Genomic DNA, 26,383 nt, shown 5'->3' on the forward strand with positions numbered 1-26,383 from the left:
CTACTTATTTTTATTTCATTCTTAGAATTGGCATATTGACTGTAGAAGTTGATTTTGGGATAAAGGGAATTTTACTCAAACTGAAGTTTGAATCAAGAGCTGACAAGACATAAATTCCAGTCATTTGAGATTCAATTCACACCCAGGTTAGTATATGTGTGTTGAATAGATAGTATTTTGGCTTGGATGTGTGTGACCTTCTGAGGATTCACCAAATGTTGAGGCTTCCATGTTTATTCTTCAAAAAAACAATTTATCAATTCAACAAAGGTCATCTTTTAATTTGACTCTCGCAAACTCCATAACTTTATGGAAATACAATATAGATTGATAACATACATTATCTGCATTTAACCGTTGTAGGGTCGTTATTTGCCGTCATTTGTCGTGACGGTCGATGTTTACTTGTCTCTTACAATGAGCCACAATAAATCAGTAGCTGCGAGCGTTTTTGTTTGCGCGAGACACCGCGGCTGCTCCATCGACGTCCGGCGCGTATGCGGTTAATCGAGATTGACAAACCGGGGAGAGCTGCGCATGCGCAGGGCGCCGCCGACTGAGGAAATCAACCGGAGACTAGTCAAATATTCTACGGCCGGAGAGAGAAGGAGCGAGCGCGACGAGATTAGACCAACACCGGGGCTTCGGCTGCGCTTTCTCCATCTCAAATCCATTATGCTCGTCTCGCCGCCGCCGCTTCATCTCTGGTGTCCGCTTCCCGGTCGCTGAATGGCGCTGGTTACCGTGCAGCGTTCGCCGACCCCCAGCACCACCTCCAGCCCCTGCGTTTCGGTGAGAGTCGCCTTCTATTGAACCCCGCGCCGCGACCGCCGCCACGGCGAACAAACGCAGACGTATTTGCCGTCGCACGCAGTTTGCAGGCTCCGTTTCCGCTGTCTTTTTCCCCCCCGTCGGCTGCCGACTATCATGAAGTGCCTTGCCTTTACAGGTCTGCGCATGCGTGAGATATGACCGCTCATCGTTGTCTGTTACATTATCAGTGTGGTTTCTCGCTGCTAAATTAACCCGCTCGGAAATGTTTTATTATTATTTTTTACTGCAGTTTGACAAGTCGCTGCCTTCTGGCCACGTTAGCTGACGGGAAAAATACCGCTTCCTCTTCTGCTGGTGTTCCTATTTAACTCCGCTGTTGACATGGTTCCTGTATATGCTCATTTCCGCCAGTTCCAACGTCCGAGTGGCGGTTGGCGTTAGCTAGCTAGCTGGCGTCGGCTAGCACCGTTACTGGCCGCGATAAAACACTTATACCGAATTCCATCCATCGGGCGGGGAGAACGTGTTATGTTGTTGTTCTGCCAGCGGCAATGGGTTCTAGTTAAAGAGGTATGACACATGTAACGTACTTCCGCTCGTAATGAGCGCCGCGTGACGCATAGATGCGGGTATTTACCGTTGTTATTGTGTGCATTCTCCCAGCCATCTCATACACGTGTGTGTTCTTGCAAAGCAGAGGAACAGGTGTTTTTTCGCTATTGTGTACTTAACTTCCCGTAGTATTACTGTTTGTAACTTCTGAATGGGAATATAACCGGTGAGATATAAATCAGAAGAGTGGCCAATATGGATAAAATCACACATCACGTTGTATATGTATATAAACTTTTATAATGCGACACTGATCTTGTGTGTGTTTGGAACGGGCGACCAGACTGCAGTGTTCTGCTTTTGAATTAACAAATGGTTAAAAAGTTCAGAAACTAAATGCACAATAACTGGTGTGGCCGTTGAGCGGTCGTGCTCATTGAGTCGTGAAGTTTGCACACAGTGGCCCAAAGCACCCAGGAGACTGCTTCCATAAGATACGTCTAATTGCCTCTCGGCGTGCATTAAAGAATGAGCAATATCAGAACTGTTACGTCGGTTACCTTGCTATTACGCAGCTGAAGATTGCAATTTCTGTGTGGAAAATTTGTAACTTTTGACACCCTCACTATGTCCTGAATGACATTTATTTTTTTCTACAAAAAGCTCTGTGGCCTTATAAGCGACCCCGTCCGTCAAAACTTTCTCATGATGATAACAACTGGTCCAGAGCTACCCAACATAAACAAGTGTAGATTAAACAGAAAATGATTGGATTATCAGCATTAGTAGTAATGAGTATAATGGAGCACATCATTTACGTGACAGCGTTCACTTTAGTATGTCCTTCGACTGATCATGTATGTTAGTGATGTGAGCCGGGTTGTCTCTCATCAAGACGACCTGTAAAAGTAGAGGAAGAAGACGTGCATATGAGTAATTTAGCAAGGTTGAGGCAGACTGGGGTGACGTGAAGCATTTTCTCTGGGGAAATATGCTTTCAAGTTGCAACCCGCACACACATTCAGTGATAACGCATCGCACAGACGTGTCTGGTTTCCTGTCGATTGCTGTCATGTCATGTGTGTAGGTGGGGGGGGTCGGGGGGGTTGCGTGTGTCTCTCTGAGATGAAAACTTTTCTTCCACCATCTTTACTTAAACTATATGTTAAACCCGTCCAGCTGGTGTGTCTGCTTCATAATAAGGGTGTTTGTTGAAATAACACAGTGTATTTTACATATTGCCTTGAGGGCTGAAGCCATTTTTAACCTGCTTGGTAGATGCTGTAACTTGTGACTCCTGCCCTGAAGATCCCTGGCCAGCCGGCACATGCAGGCTACACATTTCCATAAGCTTCGGGAAAACCCTTGCACATTTTAATAAATGTAAAATCTGATGTTTGTTTTTCAATCTTAGCAAAGTTTGGTTGAAATTGTACACAACTGCTAAAACAACTACCAGCAAAACTAAACTTAAAAACTCCAGTGTTGTGTAGTTTAGAGTAAAAATGAAGTTTTCCTCCTGAATGCAGCAACCTTTTTGACACTTTGGTTCCGGGATCACATACTTTACATGAGGTGTTCACAGATCCACAAGATCTGTTTGAAGTATTTGAGTTAGAGAGTCCACAATGGAAACTTGCTTTGAATAATGTGGCTCGGTGGTTCTGCAAGAGTCACAAACTCCACCAGTAACGTCTCGTGGACCCTTTCGTACTTTGCTTCAACAATTACTCTGCCTGAACTTAACAATTCATATTTCTCTCCATGCTCATCAACCTGTGATCCACTTCTTTCTTCTATGACGCTGGTAATGGTTTTTGTGCTGTATTCAGGGATAGTAAAGCCTACTGTGTAAATAAGATAAGGACAAGTGCCAGGTGTTAATCTGCCACTAATCCGTATCCCTCTCACTTTGCAAAGCTACATATGTCACAATGTGATTTGGACTCGTCTCTTTTTGTACATGAATGTATTCTTCTCTGACGAGCCACACCTTAAAAACAGGCTGAGGTCATTTTCCTGGAGTGTGAACAAATTGAGTGGAAGCTGAACTTTTCATTCCAGTTAATCTCTCTGCACTGTGTCTGCTTGTGTTGTTGTATGTAAATGCACTCGGTGTGTTGTTTTTACAATCATTGACGATAGGTTTTTGTTTAATTACGTAATTTTGTCCAAGTCGAAGCGTATTTGACATTTTAGCACTTGTCATTCACTCTAATTTGAAGGGTGGGCTTTGCCACAAGTCATAGCTTTACTGATACAGTACTTTTGTAAAAATGAATGCTTTACAGAGCACTATAATTGAATTTGGTAAGACCAAAATAATGCTAAAAATAGTTGTTCTCAATCTATGTGAACTTATTTTTGGACTCTACACAGACGCAGCTATTTGCTGCTGTAGAAAAATATGATTTATACATGTGTTGGGATGTGCTCATTTAAGATCAAAGTAAAAAAAAAAAGATAAATAAATATATATTGTCTCCAATGCGCATTTGTTGAATGCCAAATATCGTACTAAACCAGAATCAGCTTCATTGGTTATACTTGTGTGTAAATGAATGTGATTTCTTTCTCTTTAGGAGTCTGGTAGTGGGGAGGATGACCGTCGTTCTCAGCCGAGGAGGTAAGATCTGTGACCTCACAGCAAAATACAAACCAAAAACAACTCTTTCCACTTCCCTTACAAAGAGGATGTGCTGTGAGAACTGTTATGAACAAGGGGAGTTGCATTGCCAGGCCAAGTAGTTAATAAGCCAATGAGCTACTGAAAGGTTGGAATTGAGGGCCTGGCATTTGGCTGCCTGCGACCTCTGACCTCGACAGGGTCCGACGCAGACAAAACGTGGCGAAAAATACTTTGCCTGAAGAATCACTTGGTGAGGAATCACTAAATGCTGCTGATACAGCGAGCTGCTGTGCTTTCATGGTCTCACAATCGACTTCTGTCCCTTGTTGCTTCTGGCGTTATACTGAAGTTGGAATCTGGTTTATCCTGTTTTTACTCAACCACATTTCCCAGTTCTTTTTGTCCAGCAGCAATCAGTAATTTCTTTCAAATGCCTGCTGTGTTTATTTGTTCAACAAACGCATTATACCCGGGAGCAGATGGATCAGTGACGCTCTTACCTCCAGCTTTGTTTGGTTTGGTACTTTTTTAATAACCGATCAAATCTTGAAATCCTCTCACGGTGAAGATGATTAACTGCGGTTTACGAGCTGTCCAATAGAGGGCAGTGGGCTCCATATGACTCAGGGTGTGTATGTGGGTCAAGGGATCCAGGGGCAGATTGGTAGCCCCTCCCAAAGTCCCAGCGCCTCTATCTGGTCATTGGAGCTCTCTGCCATTCAACCGAGAAGGCTTTCTGTACGTGTGCGGCTGGGAGTGAAATCTATATGTCATGATTCTGACATTCACACAGTCGGGCTGTGTGTTTCGGATCAGATGTCATTTTCCTTCACTGTTTTTTGTAAAGTAATGTTGTTTTTAAATGTCCTGTTTTACCACCATTTGGCCACTGTTGCTCTCCTTTCATGCAAACTCACATATTTTGACTAAATCTATTGATTTGAACCATCAAAGCAGGGGTCCTTTGTGGAATATGCTGGGCCACGTCCTTCTTACTCATATGAATATCAAGTTCTAAGGAGTTGGTCCATGTATAGCTGCGCATGTTGTACAGAGCTGCAGAAGCCAGATCTTTCCCTATTCCAAGATACAAGCAACAAAGCATTAAACATTTCACTGCCCGTGAATGAAGTCCAAGCTGTAGCTGATGTTTGTTCACATTATCTGAGATGTGTTGGCAAAGAGACAAAAAAAGGATTTTATTTATATATATATATATATATATATATATATATATATATATATATATATTATTTTATTTCAAAGTAATCCTGCTTACTGGAATACAGAATGAATGTTCCCATAGGGCGATGACTGTGTTTGTTGTGCTGTGGAAAACAGCAGCTGCTGCAGAGCTCCTCTTTGAAACAGGTGGCAACATTAATGCAGACTGGAATACGGCTTTGGGGATGCAGTGTGTTTGTCTGTCTAAGCTGCAGTGCTGCTGATTAAAGTCAGCGGCCTCGGCAGAGCAATGACGTCAGCGGAAGCAGCAACGTCAGAGGTGGAACCACAAGGGGGGCAAATCAAGGAGGGAAAGAGTCTTTTATAAGCCACATCGTTATTCATGCGATGATTGAGTCATGATTGTGCAATCGTCTAAATCGGAAAGATATATTTTTGGATTCAATATGTTAATAGTATTTTCCATTTATCCTACACAGAGTGTGTGTGCCTCCCAAATGTCCGAATTGTGTTTCTTTTAATGTAATATATACGTTTTCTGGCAGATTATTTACACTGTAACAATTCATACAAGACTACTGGTTGTGTGTGTGTGTGTGTGTGATCACTAAGGTGACTGGCTGTCTGTTTGTATGGAGACTCGGGGTAACAGAGGAGTGTTCGGTATCTGTCTGCTTGCACGTAATACACAAGCCTCTACTGCTTGTAATTGGACTGTGTTTATTTCAGCAGTCGATTGAAAGGACTCTTAAGTTGGAACTTGAGAGATCGGCCCAACACCTCAAACATAAACATGTAGGTTGTTAAGAGTCCGTGGATGGCATTGGATAACAAAACTGTCTTCTACAAACTGTCTTTATATTCAGGTTCTAGAGCCGCAACGGTCATTTTGAAAACCGTAAAAGTCACAAAATATTTTACTGGAAACAAATCTAAAATAAGTGCTATTCCTGAGTGAGTAATGTTGTTTTTTACATTGTTTTTTACAAAGCATCGTTGGCCACGAGAGCCCCGACAAAGTCGTTCCGATGGTCGTGGTGTAAGCGGCGAGGAGCGCATCCATCTGTCGCCGATGGCGGTTTTCGTGCATCGACGTGAATCGCATTCCTCAGTTTTCCGTGTTTATGTTGCGTAACACTGGACACCACTCCGGCAGGATAGTGTTTCTCTTCTTCTCGGCTTATCTGTTAGCGCCCAACTTAATGCGTGCCACGCTGGATCTGCAACACAACGATTTGAACACAAACTGTTTTTTTTAATAGGACTGATTCACGTTGCCATTCACGCAACAGAAACGGGGATCTGTCAACTGTGATGTTGAAGACGTGATGGCTGATACACCTACACATGCTCTGTATTGTTATACACTGCTGTTTATGTTCTGGTGTTCAATCCCGGTCAGGGTAAATTCAACTGATGGGGGCTTTATTGGCATGAATAAAAAAAAATGTGCCAAAAAATTGAAAAAAGTACAAAGTAATATTTGTATGAATCGGATGTTCATATCTAGTGAGCGTGATCTGATGGGCATCTTTTGGAGCAACGCCTTCCTGCTGCATTCTATGTGGTAAAATGTTCACTTTAAGGAACAGTTGGGACTCAAGGTCCAAGGAAACACTCATGAATTTCACTAAAGTCCTTGAGGTGTTTGTCATGCGTGTGTTTGTTTGTGAAGTACATTTCATCACATGAATCCATTTATGCCAGTAAAACGTTTCCTTTTTATTCATTTCCCTTTATATTCTGTCTCTATATTCTCGCTGTCTCTATGGGAACGGTTTCTATTCTGTTACCCTGCTTTCTAATGCATGGGATTTTTCCATGATGACTTGGAGGGAAGGATTTGATGGCACATTCGCAGCAGGAAAAGATTTTAGTTCCCTTTTCATGTTCCCTGTGAATGTTTAAAAAAAAAAAAGATGACATGACCGCATCTACGGGGAGCACAGCAGGAAAGGACCTGTTACAGATGTTTCATTCATCCGAGGATGGAGTTGATATGCTAGCCAAGTGTCTTTAGAGAACAAACCCTGCAAAGGATCCCTGGTATTCACATGTGTTTTTATCACCTGAGCCAAGCCAGAGTTTAGTCTGTCCAGTATCACTTTGTTGTGATGGAATGTTGATGGAAGAGTGGGTCTTCTTTCAGAGAAATACTTTCAAGGGTGGCGCATGACTCTGGAAAAGAAAAGGGGAAAAAGTGCCTTTCCAGAATGATTGATTGTTATTAATCATGGGTGGCTATGACTGATATGTTTTTTTTCTCTTTCTGTCAAGCATCAGTGAAAGTTTCCTGACAGTTAAAGGAGCTGCTCTCTTCCTACCTCGAGGAAATGGCTCTTCTCCCTTGTCTGTCTCTCCCTTCTCACAGCTGCGAAGCAAACATGCAGGTGAGGTTAAACGTTTCTAATTGAGAAGAAGTGACTGTTGACTATTAATAGTGCGGTTGGTTTAAAAAAAAAGAAGAAGCATTTCAGCATTCAGAGCTACGGATTTGAACTCTGATCAAAGATGTGTTTTTTATTTCTCGCATCCTACCAGGAGACATCCAGCTGCATCTACAAACCATGTTCACTCTTCTCAGACCAGAGGACAACATCAAACTGGTGGGTGCTCACCAACGCGCACACTGACAGTTCAGTCTTCGGGTAGTTGACAAGCTGCAAAGACGTCTTTTGTGTCTTTCCTGCTCCAGGCGGTTCGTTTGGAGAGCGTACACACTCAGATCACTCGCTACATGGTGGTGGTCTCAACCAACGGCCGGCAGGACACGGAGGAGAGCGTGGTGCTGGGAATGGATTTCAGTCCTGTGGATAGGTGAAGCAGAAACGGACAAATGCATAATGTTCCCGTCTGTTTGATACGCTGGATTAAGTTGTAACACAGAGGTTTTTCTTAATCTCCTCAGCTCGTGTTCTGTAGGGATGGTTTTACCCTTATGGAGCGACACATTGATCCATCTGGACGGAGACGGGTAAGAAAGTATCCAATATGTTTCAAAGTGCACACATGCACAAACTTGATACCAGGATGCAAAGAGCAGTGATGTGTGTCTTGTTTATTTTTGAATATCTTTCTCCTCCGCTGTGTTCCCTCTCTTCTTGCTCCCAGGGGTTTCAGTGTGTCAACCGATAACAAAGTGCACGTATTCAAGCCGGTTTCTGTGCAGGCCATGTGGTGAGTCACGGCGCATTTAATCCCCCAATTATCTGCCATATTTTTTGTTTGCAAGCGTTCACCTTCAGTATCTTAAGCGCGTCCCCGGCGCTTTACTTGATTGTTATTTTTCTGTCAAACCCTCCCCTTCATCTCCTGTCTCTCTTTCTCCCCTCAACGACTTGCTCGCAGGTCGGCCCTCCAGTCCCTCCATAAAGCCTGCGAGGTGGCTCGTTGTCACAACTACTTCCCGGGAAGCTTATTCCTCACCTGGGTCAGCTACTATCAAAGCAGGGTCTGCTCCGACCAGGCGCGCATCAACGAGTGGAACGCCATGCAGGATGTGCAGTCGCACCGCGCCGACTCGCCCGTGCTCTTCTCCGATGCGTAAGTATCAAGATTACGTGGGATGTGGTCTACCTCGACGTACAATTATTTGTATTTATTTATTATTGTTTCTGCAGGCCTACGGGGAGAGAGCTGACAGAGCGACAGATCAAAAGCAGTTTGAGGGAGATAATGATGCAGAAAGACCTTGAGAATGTTACCTGCAAAGAGGTGAGTCGGTGCTTCAAACAGATGCACCTGTCACTGAAAGATCCATGCCAACAAATTAGGTCACTCCCTAAAAGACATATATTTTTTTTATCATTTTAGGCACCAGTATTTAATTTAAAAGAAAATGTAGAATAATTTTTAGGTTTAGATTTGCTTTTTCAAGTTGGTCTCCTCTCTGGCTTGATGTGTTCCGTAGATTCGAACGGAGCTGGAAATGCATATGACATGCAACCTGCGAGAGTTCAAGGAGTTCATTGACAATGAGATGATTCTCATTTTGGGCCAGATGGACAGTCCCACGGAGATCTTTGATCATGTCTTCTTGGTAGGTCCTGCTGCATCGACAAAAGTGGGGGTCTTTTTACATCGAAGTCCACGGGGTGAAAAACATCCAGATCACAAATCAATCAATAAGAACCTGGTAAACTGTGAGATTGTCATGTTTAATTTGAAATGTGATAAATTTAGCTTGGGGCTCTTGTTTGGTTTGGAGTGCACAATGGCTGTCCGGCATGCTTTGCAACAGGATTTAAGCATTATGAAAAGGGCTCTGAACTATTGCTTTTCTTTCCTAAAGGGATCTGAGTGGAATGCATCCAATATGGAGGAGTTGCAGAAAAGCGGGTAAGAGAGGGGGCGGGCAACAAAAACGACACCAGCTGAACTGAAGTCGATAAAGACTTGCATGTTTTCTGATGTTTTCTTGACCGACTGCATAAGCCTTCTCTTCATTGTTCCTCTCATTCTCACTCAGGGTTCAGTACATCCTGAATGTAACAAGGGAGATAGATAACTTCTTCCCCGGCGTGTTTGAGTACCACAACATCCGTGTTTACGACGAGGAGGCCACTGACCTGCTCGCTTATTGGAACGACACCTACAAGTTTATATCTAGAGCCCAGTGAGTTTCTGAAAACTGCATGTTCTCCTGTTTCTTCTCTGATCTGCTCATCTTGTGACAGCAGTGTTTGAGCTCCTTTTAAAAAAACAAACATTGCCTTACCAAACTGTTGACTGATGGATGGATTAGTTACTTATTCAAATCTTCTCCAGGAGAGCCGGAGCAAAGTGCCTGGTGCACTGTAAAATGGGCATAAGTCGGTCTGCAGCCACAGTGATTGCGTACGCCATGAAGGAGCACGGCTGGGACCTGAAAAAGGCCTTTGATTACGTCAAGGAGCGCCGAGCTGTGACCAAACCTAACCCCTCTTTTATGAGACAGCTGGAGGAGTACCAGGGCATACTGCTCGCCAGGTATCCACATAAACAAACACACATAGTATTTGTTTAGGTTGTATTTCAGGGTGTAGGATGCATGTACAACAGGATTTTTGTTTATATAGCTTCTGAAACACTTTCCTTTCTACTCCCCCACAGCAAGCAAAGGCACAACAAACTGTGGCGCTCTCACTCCGACAGCGACCTATCGGAGCACCACGAGGCGCTGTCTAGATGCCACGCCCAACCGCACAGCCTGGGTCGCTCCGACCCGCATAACCAGGCCGGCAGCGCGCCGGGTCCTACTGTGAAAGAACTCCTGGAGTCACTGGGAACCACGGTCGTCACTGGCAAAGCGACGCACTCTGCTAGCCAGCCCGACACCGGCATCCACTCCCATCAGTTCAGCTCGTCGTCCTTCGATGGCATGGCAGCTCTATCGGGCGACACTCGAGCTCGAAGCTTCAAACTCCCTGCTCATTCTACTGAAGCCCAAATAAGCCAGCCGGGCTCCGCTTGTCCCGAGTCGACGGCCCGCTCTGCGTCTCTGTCCTCCCCTCCGCTCGCCAACGGCCTGTGCAACTCTGGGGGGCGGCCCCCGGCACCTCCCCTCTCCCAGCCGAGTGCCGCCCAAGAGGTGCCCGACGAGCCTCAGCCGCCCGCATCCCCAGCTCCAGTCTGCAAGGATGAGGTCATCAAACATCCGGCGTTGCCCTGCTCTCCACCTGCGATGAAACCAATGCTAATGTTGTTCCCTGAGCCCTTGACGACGGAAAACCTGTGTACACAACAGGCTGGACCCCGGTGTTCGTCTGCGCCAGTGCCTGTCAAAAACACAGACTGTGACCAACAGATGTGTGGCTTGTCTTTGGACGGTTTCCCAGCACATTCTCCCTCCACTTGTGATTTTATCAGCCACCACAGTGCCATCCCACACGGCAGCAAGGCGTCGTTCGGCCACAGCCCTGACCACATTAACTTTTTCAGTGCCAGAGAGAAGTTCAAGGGAATGAGTCAAGATGGAAAAAGTCACTGTGCTGCAGTGCAGCCGAGGACTTGTGGGAAGGTGCCACAACCGCTGCCTCCGGAGGTCTCCATTGCTGAGGGGAAGGAAGAGGAGAAAAGAAAGGTATGGCTGCTGCGTCTTCCAAAACAACTGCAGTTATTTTCATTGGGCAGATAGATTATCATCCGTATTCCTCAAAGGTGGATGTTTTGTTTTATTTAATTGTAATTTCTATTCTCCAAATCATATTTGATAAAAAATGTGAATCTTTGCTATATTTGCAACAAAGTAAATTTGTATCGAATTTGTGTCTTGTTTGCCTTGTTTCTTTTTTTTTTTCTTTTTAGACCTAGGCGCCATCTAATGGTGTAACATCAGAACACTTCTTACTTTTAATGTTTTTCTTTTCTATACGGATATATTACAAGTTATTTTTGGCCCTTTAATATGATCTCTCTTGTCTTTGTAGGAAATGACTAACCCAGTGCAGGTCACAGCCCTGAAGCCTGTAGTGCACACAGAGCCACAAGGCCCCCCGGGCCAGGAGGCGGGGAAGTTGAGGCCGGAAATGGATGAGGGAGATGTTTCATCACTGAAGGAACCTGAGAATGCTAAAGAGGAAGTGAAAAACAAAGAAGAAGACGAAGAGGAGGAGGCATCTCCTGCTGTTCTGTGCAACGATTGGACGAGGGGGTCCGTGCGCCGCGTCACACGACAGCTGGAGCAAAGAATGAAACAGGAACATGAGACTCCGTCGCCTTCCTCGTCTCCTCCGTCCCTCTCCGGCAGCACGTCCGGCTGTCAGCGGCGTCCACCCAGCGTCCACGCTGCAACAATGTCAAACGCACCCAACGTATCAGTTGGCCCGCAGGTATCAGAAGTCAACACTGTGCAGGGAGAGCAGGAGAATGGTGATAAGTCTGCACAAGTGAAAAGGGGTAGTGGGGACGTAGCTGATGCAGGTGCACTAGAACATAACGACAAAAGCACAAAAGAACACAAACTTAAGGCTGCTGAAATTAAATTGCTCTCTACCTCTTCTTTCCACCGCCCAGCCCATTCTGCCTTTGCCTCTGTGAACTTCCTGTGTTTGGAGGGCGTGACCGAGTTGGAGTCAGGCACCGACTGGGGCTGCTCCGCAGAGGGACCTCACAGTGACATTATCATGAGGGAGACCTGGGAGACTTTGTGCGAGCTCGGGGCTTTCCTGCAGCAGGTCAGCATGGGCGGAGCGTGTCGGGAAAGGCGCGTGGGCCAGTTCTTGGGTCTCAGCGCTGGAACCACTCAGAATCGAGGCTGCGGCATCCAGAAGAGGGTCCGAGAGGTGGAGGCGCGGATTCGGCAGGCCGGATTGACCCCCCCATCCCTAATGAAGCGCTCGGCGTCTCTGGCCAAGCTGGGCTGTCTGGAGCTGCTCGCGAACGACCTGAGTGAGCTCAGCCGCTCCTCTGTGGCGCCATCTTCAGCCCGACCTCCGGCCCACACGGCGAGCGACGAGTCCAAGAAGCTGCGGGTTCAAAGCTCCCCCTCCTCAACAGAAGTCCTCGGCGCGGCCGCGGCGCCGCTTTCTGAAGCCGCAGAAGCCTCACCAGGAGCCTCGACACCATCCAGTCCGCCGACAGGAGAACCCCCCACCGCTGACCACGACTCGCTGCACCGGTCTGGGCTGATGTTTCTGACACCAAGGCAGCAATATGGAAGGACTCAACCCCTGCGACGGCTTAAAAAGAAAACTGCCAGCACCATTTACCACACTATGTAACCTTCACTGTGTGTGTGTGTATGTGTACACGTGTGCGTGTGTGTGTGTGTGTGTGTGTGTGTGTGCACCCGTTAGAATTGGAAATCAAGTGCATAATGTTGGATCAATTCAGCAAAACAAACCAATGCCGTTTGCCTTAAAGAATATGTTAAAAGATGCTTCTGTTCATGTTTTCCTCTTTGGAATCCAAGATATGAGACTTTCTCAGTGACGTGGAGCAGTGACGTGGCTATGAAGGTTATCTGAAGGTTTCAGTCCGTGGAGATTACACTCAAACAATCAAATTGTAAGTAGCGCTGAATACTGAAACGCTTTCAGAAGAATCAAAGATAATAATCAAAAGTTAATTTGCCTGAGCCTGCACATATTCTCTTTACATCATCGCTGGTTTCTCCATCATGAACTTGATATTTACTTGATTGCTGTTTGTTCATTGAACAGTTCGACCTGAGTTTAGGTGGAACGTTGCCTCGTTTTTTCCTTTTCTTTTCCATCCATCCATGTCTCTTTAATATTTGCCAGTTGTTTCTCGGTAGCTGCCAAGAAAATCATACAGCAGATACAATCTCACGGGTAAATATGTCCATTCAACATTCAAAATAAATTCTCAAAAATAAGACTGATTTTAAAGGGGAGATGCGGTGAACATCAAATCCAAACATACGCAGAGTCGGAACACGGACAAAACAGATTTTGGTTATATCTGAAAAATATCAGCATCGGTTCTGCAGGATTCGTTTGGGAACGATGCAAAGAGAAGAGGCATGCTGGGTTTTTAATGTTTGTTTTGACTTCTCAATACCTCAGTAAGTGTGCACCAAATCTGAGCTGCATCAACGTCTGGACTCCTGGAATGTCAGAAACCATTTCGAGTTCACAACTTGATGAAGGGAAGTCGACAATTCATCTCTCACGGTCCCCCTCAGCGGTTCTGATGCAGCTCAACCATGTTGTGTATGCGTCGCTGTGGGGGAGAGAGGGGAGGTTATTGGATTGGTAGTTGAAGGCACAGTGTATATTTGTGAGTTTTTGTCCTATGTTCTCTTTGGGATATAAATGTCCATATTGTGTGTTAACATTTTAGGAACTGTACAGTTTTTTGTTGTTTTTTTTTCTATTTGGTTTGTGTCCGTGTGTGTGACTGTCGCCCAGCGTTACCATGTGGGGGTGAACTATTTTTATTAATCACCTATTTTGTACAAATTTCAGGAGTGTGCCTGTGACTGGCAAGTAAAGCTTCTTGGCCGTCTATCAGAAATGTCTGTACAGGGAGGCCTGTCATACATGCACTTTACTCCCTTTTTCTTTTTAATGTGGCTTTTTTAATGTATGGTTGCTACTTTGGGGGAGCATGCTTATTTAGTAGCATCTGTTGGGTATGCGTGTGTATCGTCAGCAAGCTTCTTTTTTGTGGTTTATTTGTAAATATTATTTTATATAATGTGCTTCAACTGTGACCATTAAATAATGGAATTATCAAATCTGCTTGTCTGTGAGACTTTGTACAGTTATGTGAGGACACCGCACGATACAGCTTAAACAATCTAGCTACATTTTGGGGAATTCAGGAATATTTCTTTTTACTTGTCTATAAACGATCCAGAAATAACAAAGCTTTAGCAGCAAAAGGTCACATCTTCAAGGTGCTGTTTTTCAGGTGAGTATTCTTTTACTTTGAACGGCTTTGTGTCCTTGACGTTAAAGGCGTCGCACAGTGACTGTTTTTTATGTTCAACACATGAGCCCACAGTTACACAAGTAACCGGAAAAATAAGCAGCTGTGTGATAAGTTGGCGTTGTGAATACGCTGCGTACATCTTATGCTTTCTATATCGCTTATGGGTGAATTTCCAGATCGTTATGAAATGTGTCCTTGTTGGGAGGTTAACGTCAGCGTTGTGAGCCTGAGAGTGTGACTGGTAGTGTTGGATCGTGGCAGCATCACGATGCTCAGTGTTGTTGGTACTTTGTGAAGAGTTTTTAATACTGTAAAATGTACAATGGTGCCAACGGGATGAGACACCTCGTTATGTTCCATTGTTAAATGTCCCTCTGTCCCGATCCACCATAAGTTGAGGGGGGGGGGCTTACTGAGCGAGCCTGTTCCAAAATAGATGCCCCCCCCCCCTTCCCTTACTCTCCCCACTCTGCTGCCCTGCCGAGGAGCGTCACGCAGTCGTCCGGTGCGTCTCCTCAGCAACTCCAGGGAACCGGATCTCGAGGAATATCCTTCAAAGGAATAACTGCAGCCGGCGGTGCAGGAGGAGATCACACCACCGAAGACCTGTGCGAGTCGCCCGGAGAAGAGAGGGCTCTCCCCCCCCAACCTGAGGTGAGCGGCCCTGCCCGTCGCTCCCCGTGTGCGTGCGCGCGTGTGTCGGTGCTGCAGTGGTTCTGGAGGTGCGTCAGCTTCAGTGCCGGGTCAGTGCGCCGCCACCTTTTTTAGGATACCCTAAAAAAGGTGCGCGTTGAAGCCCCCGCCACCCCCACAGACACACACACACACACACACACACACACACACACACACACACACACACACACACGGTCTCTCTCGCACCTCGTGCGACACTGACAGTCAATGTTCCACGTGCTCGTGTGTGTTTTGTATAAGATGTGTTTTATTGAGGTCCTGTTCGTTACCAAATAGCGCTGCTTCATTCTGGGACTGTTTGGGAGCAGGCTGGGGTGGGGGGGGGGGGGGGCTCGGGTGGGACAGTGCAGTCTGTCATGGCTATATTAGGAAAGTGGCAGTGTCATTCTTTCTCTCCAGAGCCGTGCTATGTGTGACAGAGGAGGGCTATCTCATTAACCCGAGACAGAATTAAAAGAGTATACATGGGGGAGATTTTTTAGACCCATAAATCCTTTTATTACAACAACTTTTAAAGTATTTTTGCAGGAACACTTATTGCAGGTTTATTTACAGAATTTCAACAAGGCAGCCTGCAGTTGTCAGTCAATAAAACTAGAATACAAAGTAATTTTAGAAAGATTTGAGGTTCTCTTGATATAGAAATAAATTATTACCTTTTACCATACATATTTACTCTATTTATTGAATTAGATGCAACATAAAGAAAGAAAGCCTCAGAACCCTTATTTACTTTTTTGTCAAATGTTTGAAACTAATTGGAAAGATTTACAGGTGTGTTTTTGATTAATGCCACAGAGCATCTTATATTTACAGCTATACAAAACAAAAGTGCTGAAAACCATTATTACAAGTCCCTAAAACAGCATCAATGATAAAATAAAAATATGTAAGTATGCATATTATAATGCATCACAGCTGTCCTCTCTAAAGTGGCCGCTGGAATGTAAATCTTTTGATAACAGAGAGCTTCCAGGAAAGAAACAAGAGCCTCTGTCTTATCAGTCGGGAATCCCTCAGTCTTCAGGCTAAAAGAGATTCAGATATCATCGCTGACAACAGGGTTTGGGTCACGTCGTGTTTGCTTTGTCAGAGGCCGGATCAAACCTCATATGGTTTCGTTTTTTGATTTTGTTGAGCCAAATAAGTTGAGGATTTGATCGATCGAGTTATGATCACCCATCAAAAGAGGAAGAACTCTGACGTCTTCGGGGACAGATGCAGGCCCTTTTCCAGATGTACGGTTTCACTTTTGGCCCCTGGGAGTTTACGTTAGAAAAGCACTAAACTAGATATTCCCATGAGGATTGTAACATGGGTGTGATCTGTTCTGTATCTTCTCATCTGTGTCTTCTGAGTATTTGTGTTTCATGTTCAGCCGTCGCATAGTGTTTGGTTGGAACAATCAACTATTAATATCTGCGCTGTTATAGAATATCTGCTGAGTTTTGGAGGATTACAGAGCATCTGGCTGGGAGCCCGGCAACAGCAAGTTGTCAGTCAACACATTACAGAGTTCATCGTTCAGAGATAAGCGGAATGTTGAATTTCAAGTCACTGAAAGCTTTGCTTGAATTCAAAGATTATCTTTTACAGGAGTGAAAATCACAGATTTCAGAGATAAAAAGCTCTTCTGTAGGATTAAATCCTTTATGTGCTCCCTGTTAGCAGTGGTTTGGTTTCAGAACTGATCAAACTCTTTAAGACTTTTTGGCGAATGTTAAACTTCTGAACCACCTTCATCACGTTCCCTTTCAAATGACTTTGTCTCTAACCCTCTTCTGACATCTCCTCCTTCACGTCCTCCTACCCGCCTCAGCCATGAGTCGCAGCATTGTGCGGCAGAGTAAGTTTCGGCACGTCTTTGGTCAGACGGTCAAGGCCGAGCAGGGTTACGATGACATCCGTGTGTCCAAGGTGACGTGGGACAGCTCCTTTTGCGCCGTCAACCCAAAGTTTCTGGCGGTCATTGTCGAGTCCAGCGGAGGAGGCGCGTTCCTGGTGCTGCCCCTCTCTAAGGTGAGTTACATTGGAATGTAACAATTCCCTGAAAATTAAACTAAATGATGACTACAGCAAATTTGAAATAATCTGCACGTCGGCCTTTTACATGACATGTGCTCATTGTGCTTAATATGTCAATGTTTCTCACTGTTACCTGTGTTTTCTAATACTATTGTGCTTTATTAGTTAGTTTAATTTTATTAGAAATAGAAAAAAATTGTTAGAGAAGAACATCGTAGAAAAAAACATCTCCTGTATGTTTATGAGACGGTGATCAGTAGTAAGATGTGGTTCAGTGAGGATGATGCGTTTTAGTTACACTGCCGTTGGCATGTTGGTGTGCAAACCACTGACATATCTCAGCTAATAATACAATAATACAACACATGTTCATGGTCCCCACATCATTTATTCTATGAACTTTCATGATCCTCTGACTTTCCCTCTATCATTGCGTCGAAGCTTAATTACATTTCAAAATAGTGTGAATGCTGTGAAAACAAAAATACATTTCCAAATTTCCAAACATCTCCCTTAAGTGACACACTTAAGTGTAAGAGATTTGTTGAGGTCACACGGGCCAATGTTGTGTTAAACAGGGAAATCAGTGTGGCCTCTTTAGTTTCAGATCCTTGTACTGAACTGAGGTTTCCACCCAGAAAAATACAATATATACAATATCCACCTAATAAGTAACAGGAAGGTTGAGCCAATGTGGGATGCTCATTAGACAAATCTTATCCTATATCCATGACATTATCAGCATGTCCTAACGGGGACAGAGAAAAAGCCATAATTGCAGAAACAGGAATACATCTCAAGGAAAAGCCACGGATATTTAAAAGTGCGACATTGGGATGATAAAAACTAAACGTGTCAGCATTTGAATCCATCTACGCGTCGATCCAGTGTCGCTCCCTCGATTCTCTCTAAGTAACAGATGGCTAAACGTCATCAAATTGTACAGTGATCTAATAATCACTGATGTAGACAATTCAATTAAACCGCAGCTAAAGTCTTATTATGTTGTATCACGTTCAGAGACGATTAGTCTCCGCAGTACGTCCAGTTAGCTCCAGATCACAGCTCATGGTGTAATTTAACAAACCACTACTGACGCAGCTACAGTCAGCCAAGTCTGACACCGGTTTGGTTTCCATGTGAGAGGCCTCCACTTACTCAGCAGGTCCCCTTTGAGCTGCAACAGCAACTGGCAACCACAAGGCAGCATTACCAGAACTGAGAAGTTAATCCACCGCAGTCCAGAATATAGTCATTTTTTAAATTATGGTAGGGTTATTTGAAGTTTATGAAGAAATCTGATTTTGTTTTAAATTACATGAAAATTATATTGGAGTTAAAATTGAGCTTTAACGAGTGGAATATGCTGTGTTTTTCATTTTTTAAATAGATACATTTTGAAACGAGGTCACGGTTGCTGAGATTCATCAGTGAAATTAGTCACAAGGAGCTCTTTGGAAGCACAGGGAAATGTATGTGATTGTGTACTGGTCACGGTGAAGACTATTAATACACACCAACGTGCTCTCCGTCCTCCGTCTCCCCCTCCGAGTCCCCAACAGGCCGCGAGAAAAACTCCCCTTTCAACGCCTCGTCCCCTCAGCTATAAATACACCTCTCTTGGGGTGTGTGTGTGTGCGTTGTGTGTGTGTGCGGGTCGGGTGATATTTCAGAGGTACATGTGTTCACACAATAGAAACAGGGCAACATGGAATAATCTGGAAGTGACATCATACATTTAGTAATTCAAACTATGACTCGCGATTAAGATGAATTTGTGTAATTTTGATTACTCCATTTCAGTAATTGACTACTGGACCAATAATATACATTTTTGGATTATCAGAGATAGTTTGACCTTGAGGCAGATTTGTTTTTTTCTGAAAACTTTAAGGACTTTTCCTCCATGTTCGCTAAAGGAAATTGTGTGAAAAGTTTAGTGACCTTTGAAATCGTGGTTGAGAAAAAATCTACTTAATTAAACTAGACAGGGTGAGATTGCGTTTTTCAATATTCAATTGTTTGGAACTGTTTCATGTTGAAATAAAGTGACTAACAATGCTTACAGCTCTTTTGCACTTTGTTATGAGAAATGGGGGTCGACGTGGCGCAGGGGTAGGGAGGGTGCGCTGGTGGTTCGAGTCCCGGGTGTCCCCATGTCCCATGTTGAAGTGTCCCTGAGCAAGACCCCTAATTGCTCCCCGGGCAAAAATGTAAAAAAACATGGGTTAAAAATGTAATTTAAGTCGCTTTGGATTAAAGCGTCAGCTAAATGACCTGTAATGTAATATAATGTAAAATGTGTGTTGCAGTCGGGTCGTGTGGATAAGAACTACCCGCTTGTAGTCGGGCACTCTGGACCCGTCCTCGATATCGACTGGTGCCCTCATGACGACAACATCCTGGCCAGCGGCTCGGAGGACTGTACTGCGATGGTAACTGTGTGTGTGTGTGTGTGTGTGTGTGTGTGTGTGTGTGTGTGTGTGTGTGTGTGTGTGTGTGTGTGTGTGTGTGTGTGTGTGTGTGTGTGTGTGTGTGTGTGTGTGTGTGACAAAAAATGCGAGAGAGAATTTGCAAATGCATCTGGAGGAGTTTGTTGTTTTAGATGTGGGATGTTGTTGTTTTTTTACCCTATAAAGTATTTTGATAATCATTCAGTTTTTCATGTGACACCTCGTCGCCAAGTCTTTTGTGTTTAACTGGAACCCGCTTTTAATTACCAGTTAGTCCTGACAGTGAATGAAAAGCACAGCAACCAATTTGAAATATTGCACACATTAAGGTAGTTGAGAGGGATTGAAAGCCCATTTTGAACCCAACATTTTAAACTGAGGTACGAAGGTGATTCTCTTGTAGTTCCTACAAGCCGGCTGTGATGCACTGTAGCTGTAGCACTCAGTGCAGTCAGCAGGGGGCACTGTGAGATCAGGACCACAGACCAATAGAGATAAATGGAACATGTGAATAACTATGTAATATTATTCATACAAATAACTTATAACCCCGAAGGAAAAATTAACCATTTATAAAAATCCATTTTTGCATCTAGGATATATAATCTCTCCGTATTTTCCAGTTTTATTGCAATCTCAAATCATGTCATGCTAAACAAAATTGTATTAAAGTGTTAATTATATCAATGCATAAAATATTCAAACAGTGATGCAGACAAAATACATAAATTCTTCAAAGGCAGAAGATGAGAACCTGGTTTAGTGTCTTTGACGTATTAAGAGAATACATCTTAGATAATCAGTTTCCTATGACATACAGCAGAATGAGCAGTATCTATTTGCATATGTTATTCTTGCTTTGATAATAAGTTGTTGGGATTCATTTTTCTGATGACAGATTAATTGATGAATTGTTTACATGTGTGTGTCAGCTTCTATGTAAACACCCTTTCCTCTTCTGTTCTAATGGTCGCACAAATAAATGTGTACTTGCTGAAGAATGTAACACGGCTATATAGCATATATAACATTTTAACTTCTAATCAGTGGATACTAAAGTATTAGAGGAACCGGTGAGTTACTGATATTACAATCTGATATTACAATCGCCAAATAAAAGTAATGTACATTCGGAAATGTCAAAGGTTTCTGCTCAATAGAGAGATGAAATATTCCCTTTTGATTTAAAAGAGATGATATGTTACTTAAGTTGAAATACATTGCTTTTTGTGTGTGTGTGTGCACTTGCATTTATGTGTAGATTGTATTCACGTTTTTTGTTTGTATTGTGAGATGTCTTCTGTCTCAGCATGTTTCTGTACAACAGCACAGTTGTTACTCCGAACAAATTTGCCCACACTTGTTCACGACGACATCGCAGGAATCTTTGTGCAATCGCATGATTGAAACGCTGCTCCTCCTATATGGCAACAGCTGCTGTGTGTGTGTGTGTGTGTGTGTGTGTGTGTGTGTGTGTGTGTGTGTGTCAGTTCCAGCTGTCCAGTCTTGGCAGCGTTGCCGCTCTGAAGCAGAGCGGTCATACCGTAACTGTGAAGTCATTCACTTCAGATCACAGAGACGGCTCATTGTGTCATTTGAAAAGGCGTGTGTGTGTGTGTGTGTGTGTGTGTGTGTGTGTGTGTGTGTGTGTGTGTGTGTGAGAGAGCATATGTGGATCAACTCAATCGCCTTCTGAGTTGAGTAGTGGAGAGTTTGTGTTCGGTTGTTTGTGTTTTATGTTTTCCTTAAACATAATATAAAATATAATGTTATGTGTCCTTGCAGGGGGGTGAAGTCTAAAAAACAGAATTTTGCACAAATTATAATAGTTATACCAAATAGATAAAATGTTAAAAAGGAAATTTAAGTAGCCGGCCAAATATTAATCATGTACTAGTTTTGACTGGTTTTAAGGCCCTACTCAAGCAGCCTGTTACACAAAGGCGTGGACATTAATGGATGAGCGTCATATTTGTCATTTTGACTTCAAAGCAACAGGAAGGTGTCTCAATAGCAATGAATGCCGGTCAATTTATGAACCAATGGAAATTGTCTAATTATTGCTATTCCTCTGAATAGTGATATTTGTAAGGAGCAGGGGCCTAGAAAATACTGCCCTCTGATTCAGTACATAGTGACTATTCTGGGTCATCTTGTTATTTACCACAATGTTAAACTCTTGACGGGTGCCGTCTTTGCGTCTGTTGTTTTGATCATCAAATTCATAGTCAGGAGGATGAAATGGGTTCAATGGATTACACATTAAGATCCCAATGCCATGTCGGAATCCATCTTCCCCTCCAGGTGTGGCAGATCCCAGATCACTCACTGACCCGCCCCCTCTCCGACCCCGTCGTCGTCCTGGAGGGACACTCCAAACGTGTCGGTATTGTCACCTGGCACCCGACCGCACGCAACATACTCCTCACTGCGGGTAGGACAGCCAGACACACACACACACACACACACACACACACACACTTGTTTCCTTTTTTTAAAAGTCCAAAAACGTTTGACTGCATATGAATCTCCTCTGCTCGCCCCAGGCAGTGATAACCTGATTATAATCTGGAACGTGGGGACGGGCGAGCCCCTCATCTCTATGGACGACCACCCGGACCTCATCTACAGCATCAGCTGGAACCGAAACGGCAGCTTGTTTTGCACCACCTGCAAGGACCGACGTCTGCGCGTCTGCGACCCGCGCAAGAGGGAGGTGGTTGCGGTCAGTGAGTAGAAAATACCAATGAATACATCTAATACACTGACGCCACAATCCCACACAAGTAACTCTGCCCCGTCCCCTCGTCCAATCGGCAGGAACGTCTGGCTCCACATGAGGGCATCCGGCCAATGAGAGCCATCTTCACCAGAGATGGAAACATTTTCACCACAGGATTCACCAGGATGAGCCAGAGGGAGCTCGGACTTTGGGACCCGGTAAAAAAAACAAAAAACGAATGACATGGAATTTGCTGCTCATGCACATCAAAAGGTGCAGTGATATGCATGCACTTATGTGCATATTTTAGGCTTTTGTCTTTACTCCCCGCAGACAAACTTTGAAGAGCCCATTGCAGTGTTGGAATTGGACACAAGTAACGGAGTGTTGCTACCGTACTATGACGCAGATGCAAACATGGTCTACCTCTGTGGAAAGGTACAGAGGTGCTAGTTTAGTGGTTCAAATCATGTTCGTAAATGTCCTTTGTATTATATACAAGTGTGCAGAGCCGTTGCATTTCCAGCTGTTAATAATGACACGTTTTGACATCTCTGCGTTTGTCTGTAGGGGGACAGCAGCGTCCGTTACTTTGAGATCACAGATGAGCCCCCTTATGTCCACTACCTGAGCACCTTCAGCACCAAGGAGCCCCAGAGAGGGATGGGCTTCATGCCCAAAAGAGGTGTGGACGTCAGCAAATGTGAGATCGCCAGGTAAGAAACAATTCAGCATTGTCTTAACTGTTTGATGTCAAGGCTGCAAGGTGTTGCTCAAGAGTATGAGTTACTATGTGAAATAAATTAGTCTGTAAAGTGTCCATGAATGAACATATAATACCTTAATTGCTTATTTCTATTTTTGACGTTGCAGCTGTATCCAGGTTCACTGTTTACACTAATCCTCGTATCATGACTGACCAGTGACCCCTGATCTCAAGAGTTTCTGAGATCATTTTCAGACTTACAAATGTTAATTACAAACTGATAATCTCATGTGTAATACAAGTAAAACTCCCCTCTCACCGTCCTCTTAGGTTATTCAAGCTCCTTGACAAGAAGTGTGAACCCATCACAATGACGGTGCCCAGAAAGGTCATAGTATACAAGCTTTCTACTCTGACCATGGTGGAGGATTATTAAGCACATTTGCATTGGTCCAATTCACCTTCACCAGCTACAACATGAAATAACTGCTTGTTTCAATGCTTTGTTTCCAATCATTTGGAACTTTACCTAAATGACCTGGAATATCTCAAATTCTATAGTGTGGCATTTCTACTTTTACCAAAGCAAAGGATCTGCAGACTTCAACTACTGGACTTTTAAATGATTATCATTAAAAGAATATGCTTGTTGAGTCTTATTCATTTGTTTGTTACTGTTTCTCTTCATCCTCCGAGAAAGGCATGAATACACAAAGTCATATCAACCGCTGTGCAGTGTCTTCTAAAAAAAAAAAAAAAAAAGAACGAAACCAAAAAGCAACAGTCTGTCTGACTTCCATTCATCTCGCCAACTCCCTCCCGCAGTCGGATCTCTTCCAAGATGACCTGTATCCGGACACAGCCGGCGCCGAGCCAGCCATGGAGGCTGAGGAGTGGCTGGATGGCCGTGATGAAGATCCGATCCTGGTCTCCATGAGGGAGGGCTACGTGCCGCCCAAGAGCCGGGAGCTCAAAGTGGCAAAGAAGAACGTGCTGGACTCTAAACCCACCGCTCGACGAAGCATGTCCACTTTGGACACCAGCAGTCTGCCGGTGAGTTGTGGCAATGAGAGACCTTCAGGTACCCTACTGTTCGATATCCAACAGTTAAATAAAAGCGATATTTTGGCTTTGCAACCTGTAATCTGAATCCAGCGTTACTCCTGAACATCTGTCTTTCTGTTCAACACCTGTCTGTTTATTTCTTCTCTGCCCTCAACCTTTTTCCTCCAGAAGCTCCCGTCTTTGCTTTGGTTTATTTCTCATAGTTGCTTACTGTCCTTGACCTATTTTCCATCTCTCTTTGCTTTATCCTCATTTCCCACCTCCCCGTCACTGTGTTTTTTCCTCTCTTCTTCTTCTGTTTCCCGTTTTTCCTTCTCTTCCCCGTCCAGCCTGAGCTGCTTCAGAGGCTGTTGGAGGAAATTCAGAATCTAAAGGCCACAGTTTTGTCCCAGGAGAAGAGAATTTGTGATTTGGAGAATAAGCTTTCCCAGTTTACCAACGGCACTGACTGACAAACACACCTTTTGAGCAAGTGCTTCTAAATTTCAGAATATCTATATGACTATACTAAAACAAATGTAATAAAATATAAAAATACCACTCACCTAATAACTTAGTGTTACCCCTTTAAAAGGTAGCATTGGGTAGGAATATGCAGGTGGACAATGTTAACTGTCAGTCCAACTACTTTGAATAAATTACATCTGTAATAATACAATACTGTCAACGAAGGTTTACAAGTAGAAAAACACAAATGACAGAAAAATAGGTTTCTGCATGAAATGATTGAAGTCTCTCTTGAAACATTTGATGCACAAACATATTTGATAATAAATGTTCCTGATAGTACACACACACACACACCGCCATCAAAGACCAAGCAGGCGAACACACTCGGCACCTTTCTTTTGCATTTCCCCCCCGTATCAGACAAACACTGACGAGTTCATTAAATCTCCCTGAAAACTTTTCAAAAATGTAAATAGTGATAAAATGAAACCGTAGAAAAATGTGAAAAGTATGTTTTGTGTTCTGTAAAGGATTATACATTAGACACATGACAATAAAAAGTGTTTTTTAAAAATATCTGCCTCTGTGTCATGGTGCTGCTCACACACAAAATGTGTACTTCCATCGGATTTTGGGTCATGGTTCTTTCTTCAGCTCCAGTATAAATACGATACTTTCATCTAATATATTGTGTCGACATGTCTATGGCACAGTATTAACTGGCTTTTTTTGTATTATCTTGTGCTATAACATGGCTTTTCATGAGATATTTATTTTTGTACAGATTGAACAATGATTTGGTTATGACAGAAATGTCTTATAAGTAAGTTACTTAATGCCTGGATTATGTGAGCTGCAAACTCAAGCGAAAAGGAAGATCAATATCAAATGTAACCGGGGCGGCCGTTCGCCTGGTCACAAGGGTGACAACGTCACTTTGGGACTCTCACCCAAAGAATATCAGTTGTAATGAAAAAGAAAGGGAGCAGAGAGGTGAAGTTCCAGTTTTGTAACAATGTTTTTTTATTTACAAGTAGGTTTAATATTTAAAAGAAAAGGAATAATCAATCCAGAAACATTGGTCGGTTTTATGGCAAAATATAATCTATGCTTTGAAAAAGGATTACTATACTGGGGTACCCTACCAGTACAAGGGGACTACTTGAGGCCCACCGGGGCGGGGGAGTGAAAGGGGACAAGGGGGCCACCACCAGGTCAAAGGAAAGAAAACACAGCAAATCAAAAAGAATTAAAACACAGCAAACAAACAAAATAAACTGAAAGGGCCTTCCACCTCGTGAGCCACCCCCTGTAGGCCTACTATATGCCCACCTGCACTGGCATTAAAGGGACCCCCAGTATAGGGCGCAGTAATGGTTGTTTATGTAGGACAAAACAAAGACACTAACCCAGAAAGAAAACAAATTAGCAATTCATAATCAAAGATACTATATAAACCGGGTAACTATAATCTATTTTAAATCAAAGGCAAAAACAGCAGTGACCAGGCTCAGCGTTGCACCACCTGATCATTTCCTGTATAAAAGAAAGAAAAGGTAAATAACGCCAATAAACATTTCACTGCTAAAAAGCATATTAAAACATGAAACAGAAAACCCCTGACATACCTCTAGATTCCGCTTAAACCCATCCGCACGTGGCGAGTGCTGTGCCTATGCCGTGGGAGACCTACAGCAAGCCCCCCTCTAGCTCTAGTGGGGCAAAAGCTCCCATTTAAAGAGCACCTG

The 26,383-nt window shown here is 43.7% G+C and overlaps 2 protein-coding genes across 3 annotated transcripts; both read left to right on the forward strand.

Annotated features, from left to right (window-relative positions):
* The first annotated feature begins 386 nt into the window (after nucleotides 1-386).
* ssh2b (slingshot protein phosphatase 2b) lies at nucleotides 387-14,321 on the forward strand. 2 transcript variants are annotated; one of them, XM_040180708.2, is made up of 15 exons: nucleotides 387-792; nucleotides 3,909-3,952; nucleotides 7,418-7,530; nucleotides 7,682-7,746; nucleotides 7,836-7,957; nucleotides 8,049-8,114; nucleotides 8,252-8,317; nucleotides 8,489-8,683; nucleotides 8,761-8,854; nucleotides 9,051-9,179; nucleotides 9,432-9,478; nucleotides 9,609-9,755; nucleotides 9,908-10,108; nucleotides 10,232-11,201; nucleotides 11,548-14,321. In XM_040180708.2, the coding sequence occupies exons 1-15, from the start codon at nucleotides 730-732 to the stop codon at nucleotides 12,838-12,840; spliced, it is 3,615 nt and encodes a 1,204-aa protein (XP_040036642.2). In that variant the 5' UTR covers nucleotides 387-729; the 3' UTR covers nucleotides 12,841-14,321. The 2 variants fall into 2 exon arrangements, with proteins under 2 accessions (XP_040036642.2, XP_040036643.2); XM_040180709.2 differs by lacking the exon at nucleotides 387-792 and adding an exon at nucleotides 958-1,344.
* Nucleotides 14,322-14,974: 653 nt separating this feature from the next.
* Nucleotides 14,975-25,209, forward strand: coro6 (coronin 6). Its single transcript, XM_040182373.2, has 11 exons — nucleotides 14,975-15,172; nucleotides 17,034-17,233; nucleotides 19,552-19,674; nucleotides 21,997-22,126; nucleotides 22,239-22,417; nucleotides 22,513-22,632; nucleotides 22,748-22,852; nucleotides 22,985-23,130; nucleotides 23,451-23,508; nucleotides 23,946-24,173; nucleotides 24,515-25,209. Exons 2-11 carry the CDS (start codon nucleotides 17,036-17,038, stop codon nucleotides 24,635-24,637), a joined length of 1,410 nt encoding a protein of 469 aa, XP_040038307.1. The 5' UTR covers nucleotides 14,975-15,172; nucleotides 17,034-17,035; the 3' UTR covers nucleotides 24,638-25,209.
* Nucleotides 25,210-26,383: the final 1,174 nt, after the last annotated feature.

Source organism: Gasterosteus aculeatus, chromosome 7 (assembly GCF_964276395.1).
Source record: "Gasterosteus aculeatus chromosome 7, fGasAcu3.hap1.1, whole genome shotgun sequence".
Taxonomy (NCBI): domain Eukaryota; kingdom Metazoa; phylum Chordata; class Actinopteri; order Perciformes; family Gasterosteidae; genus Gasterosteus; species Gasterosteus aculeatus.

What these genes read in the sequence shown, in the direction of transcription:
- ssh2b (XM_040180708.2), top strand. Translation starts at nt 730, where the DNA reads ATGGCGCTGGTTACCGTGCAGCGTTCGCCGACCCCCAGCACCACCTCC. An exon ending in CCTCCAGCCCCTGCGTTTCG is followed by an intron (nt 793 to 3,908) that starts GTGAGAGTCGCC and finishes CTTTCTCTTTAG; the next exon opens with GAGTCTGGTAGTGGGGAGGA. An exon ending in ATCCATCTGGACGGAGACGG is followed by an intron (nt 8,115 to 8,251) that starts GTAAGAAAGTAT and finishes TCTTGCTCCCAG; the next exon opens with GGGTTTCAGTGTGTCAACCG.
- coro6 (XM_040182373.2), top strand. Translation starts at nt 17,036, where the DNA reads ATGAGTCGCAGCATTGTGCGGCAGAGTAAGTTTCGGCACGTCTTTGGT. An exon ending in TGGTGCTGCCCCTCTCTAAG is followed by an intron (nt 17,234 to 19,551) that starts GTGAGTTACATT and finishes TGTGTGTTGCAG; the next exon opens with TCGGGTCGTGTGGATAAGAA. An exon ending in CAACATACTCCTCACTGCGG is followed by an intron (nt 22,127 to 22,238) that starts GTAGGACAGCCA and finishes TGCTCGCCCCAG; the next exon opens with GCAGTGATAACCTGATTATA.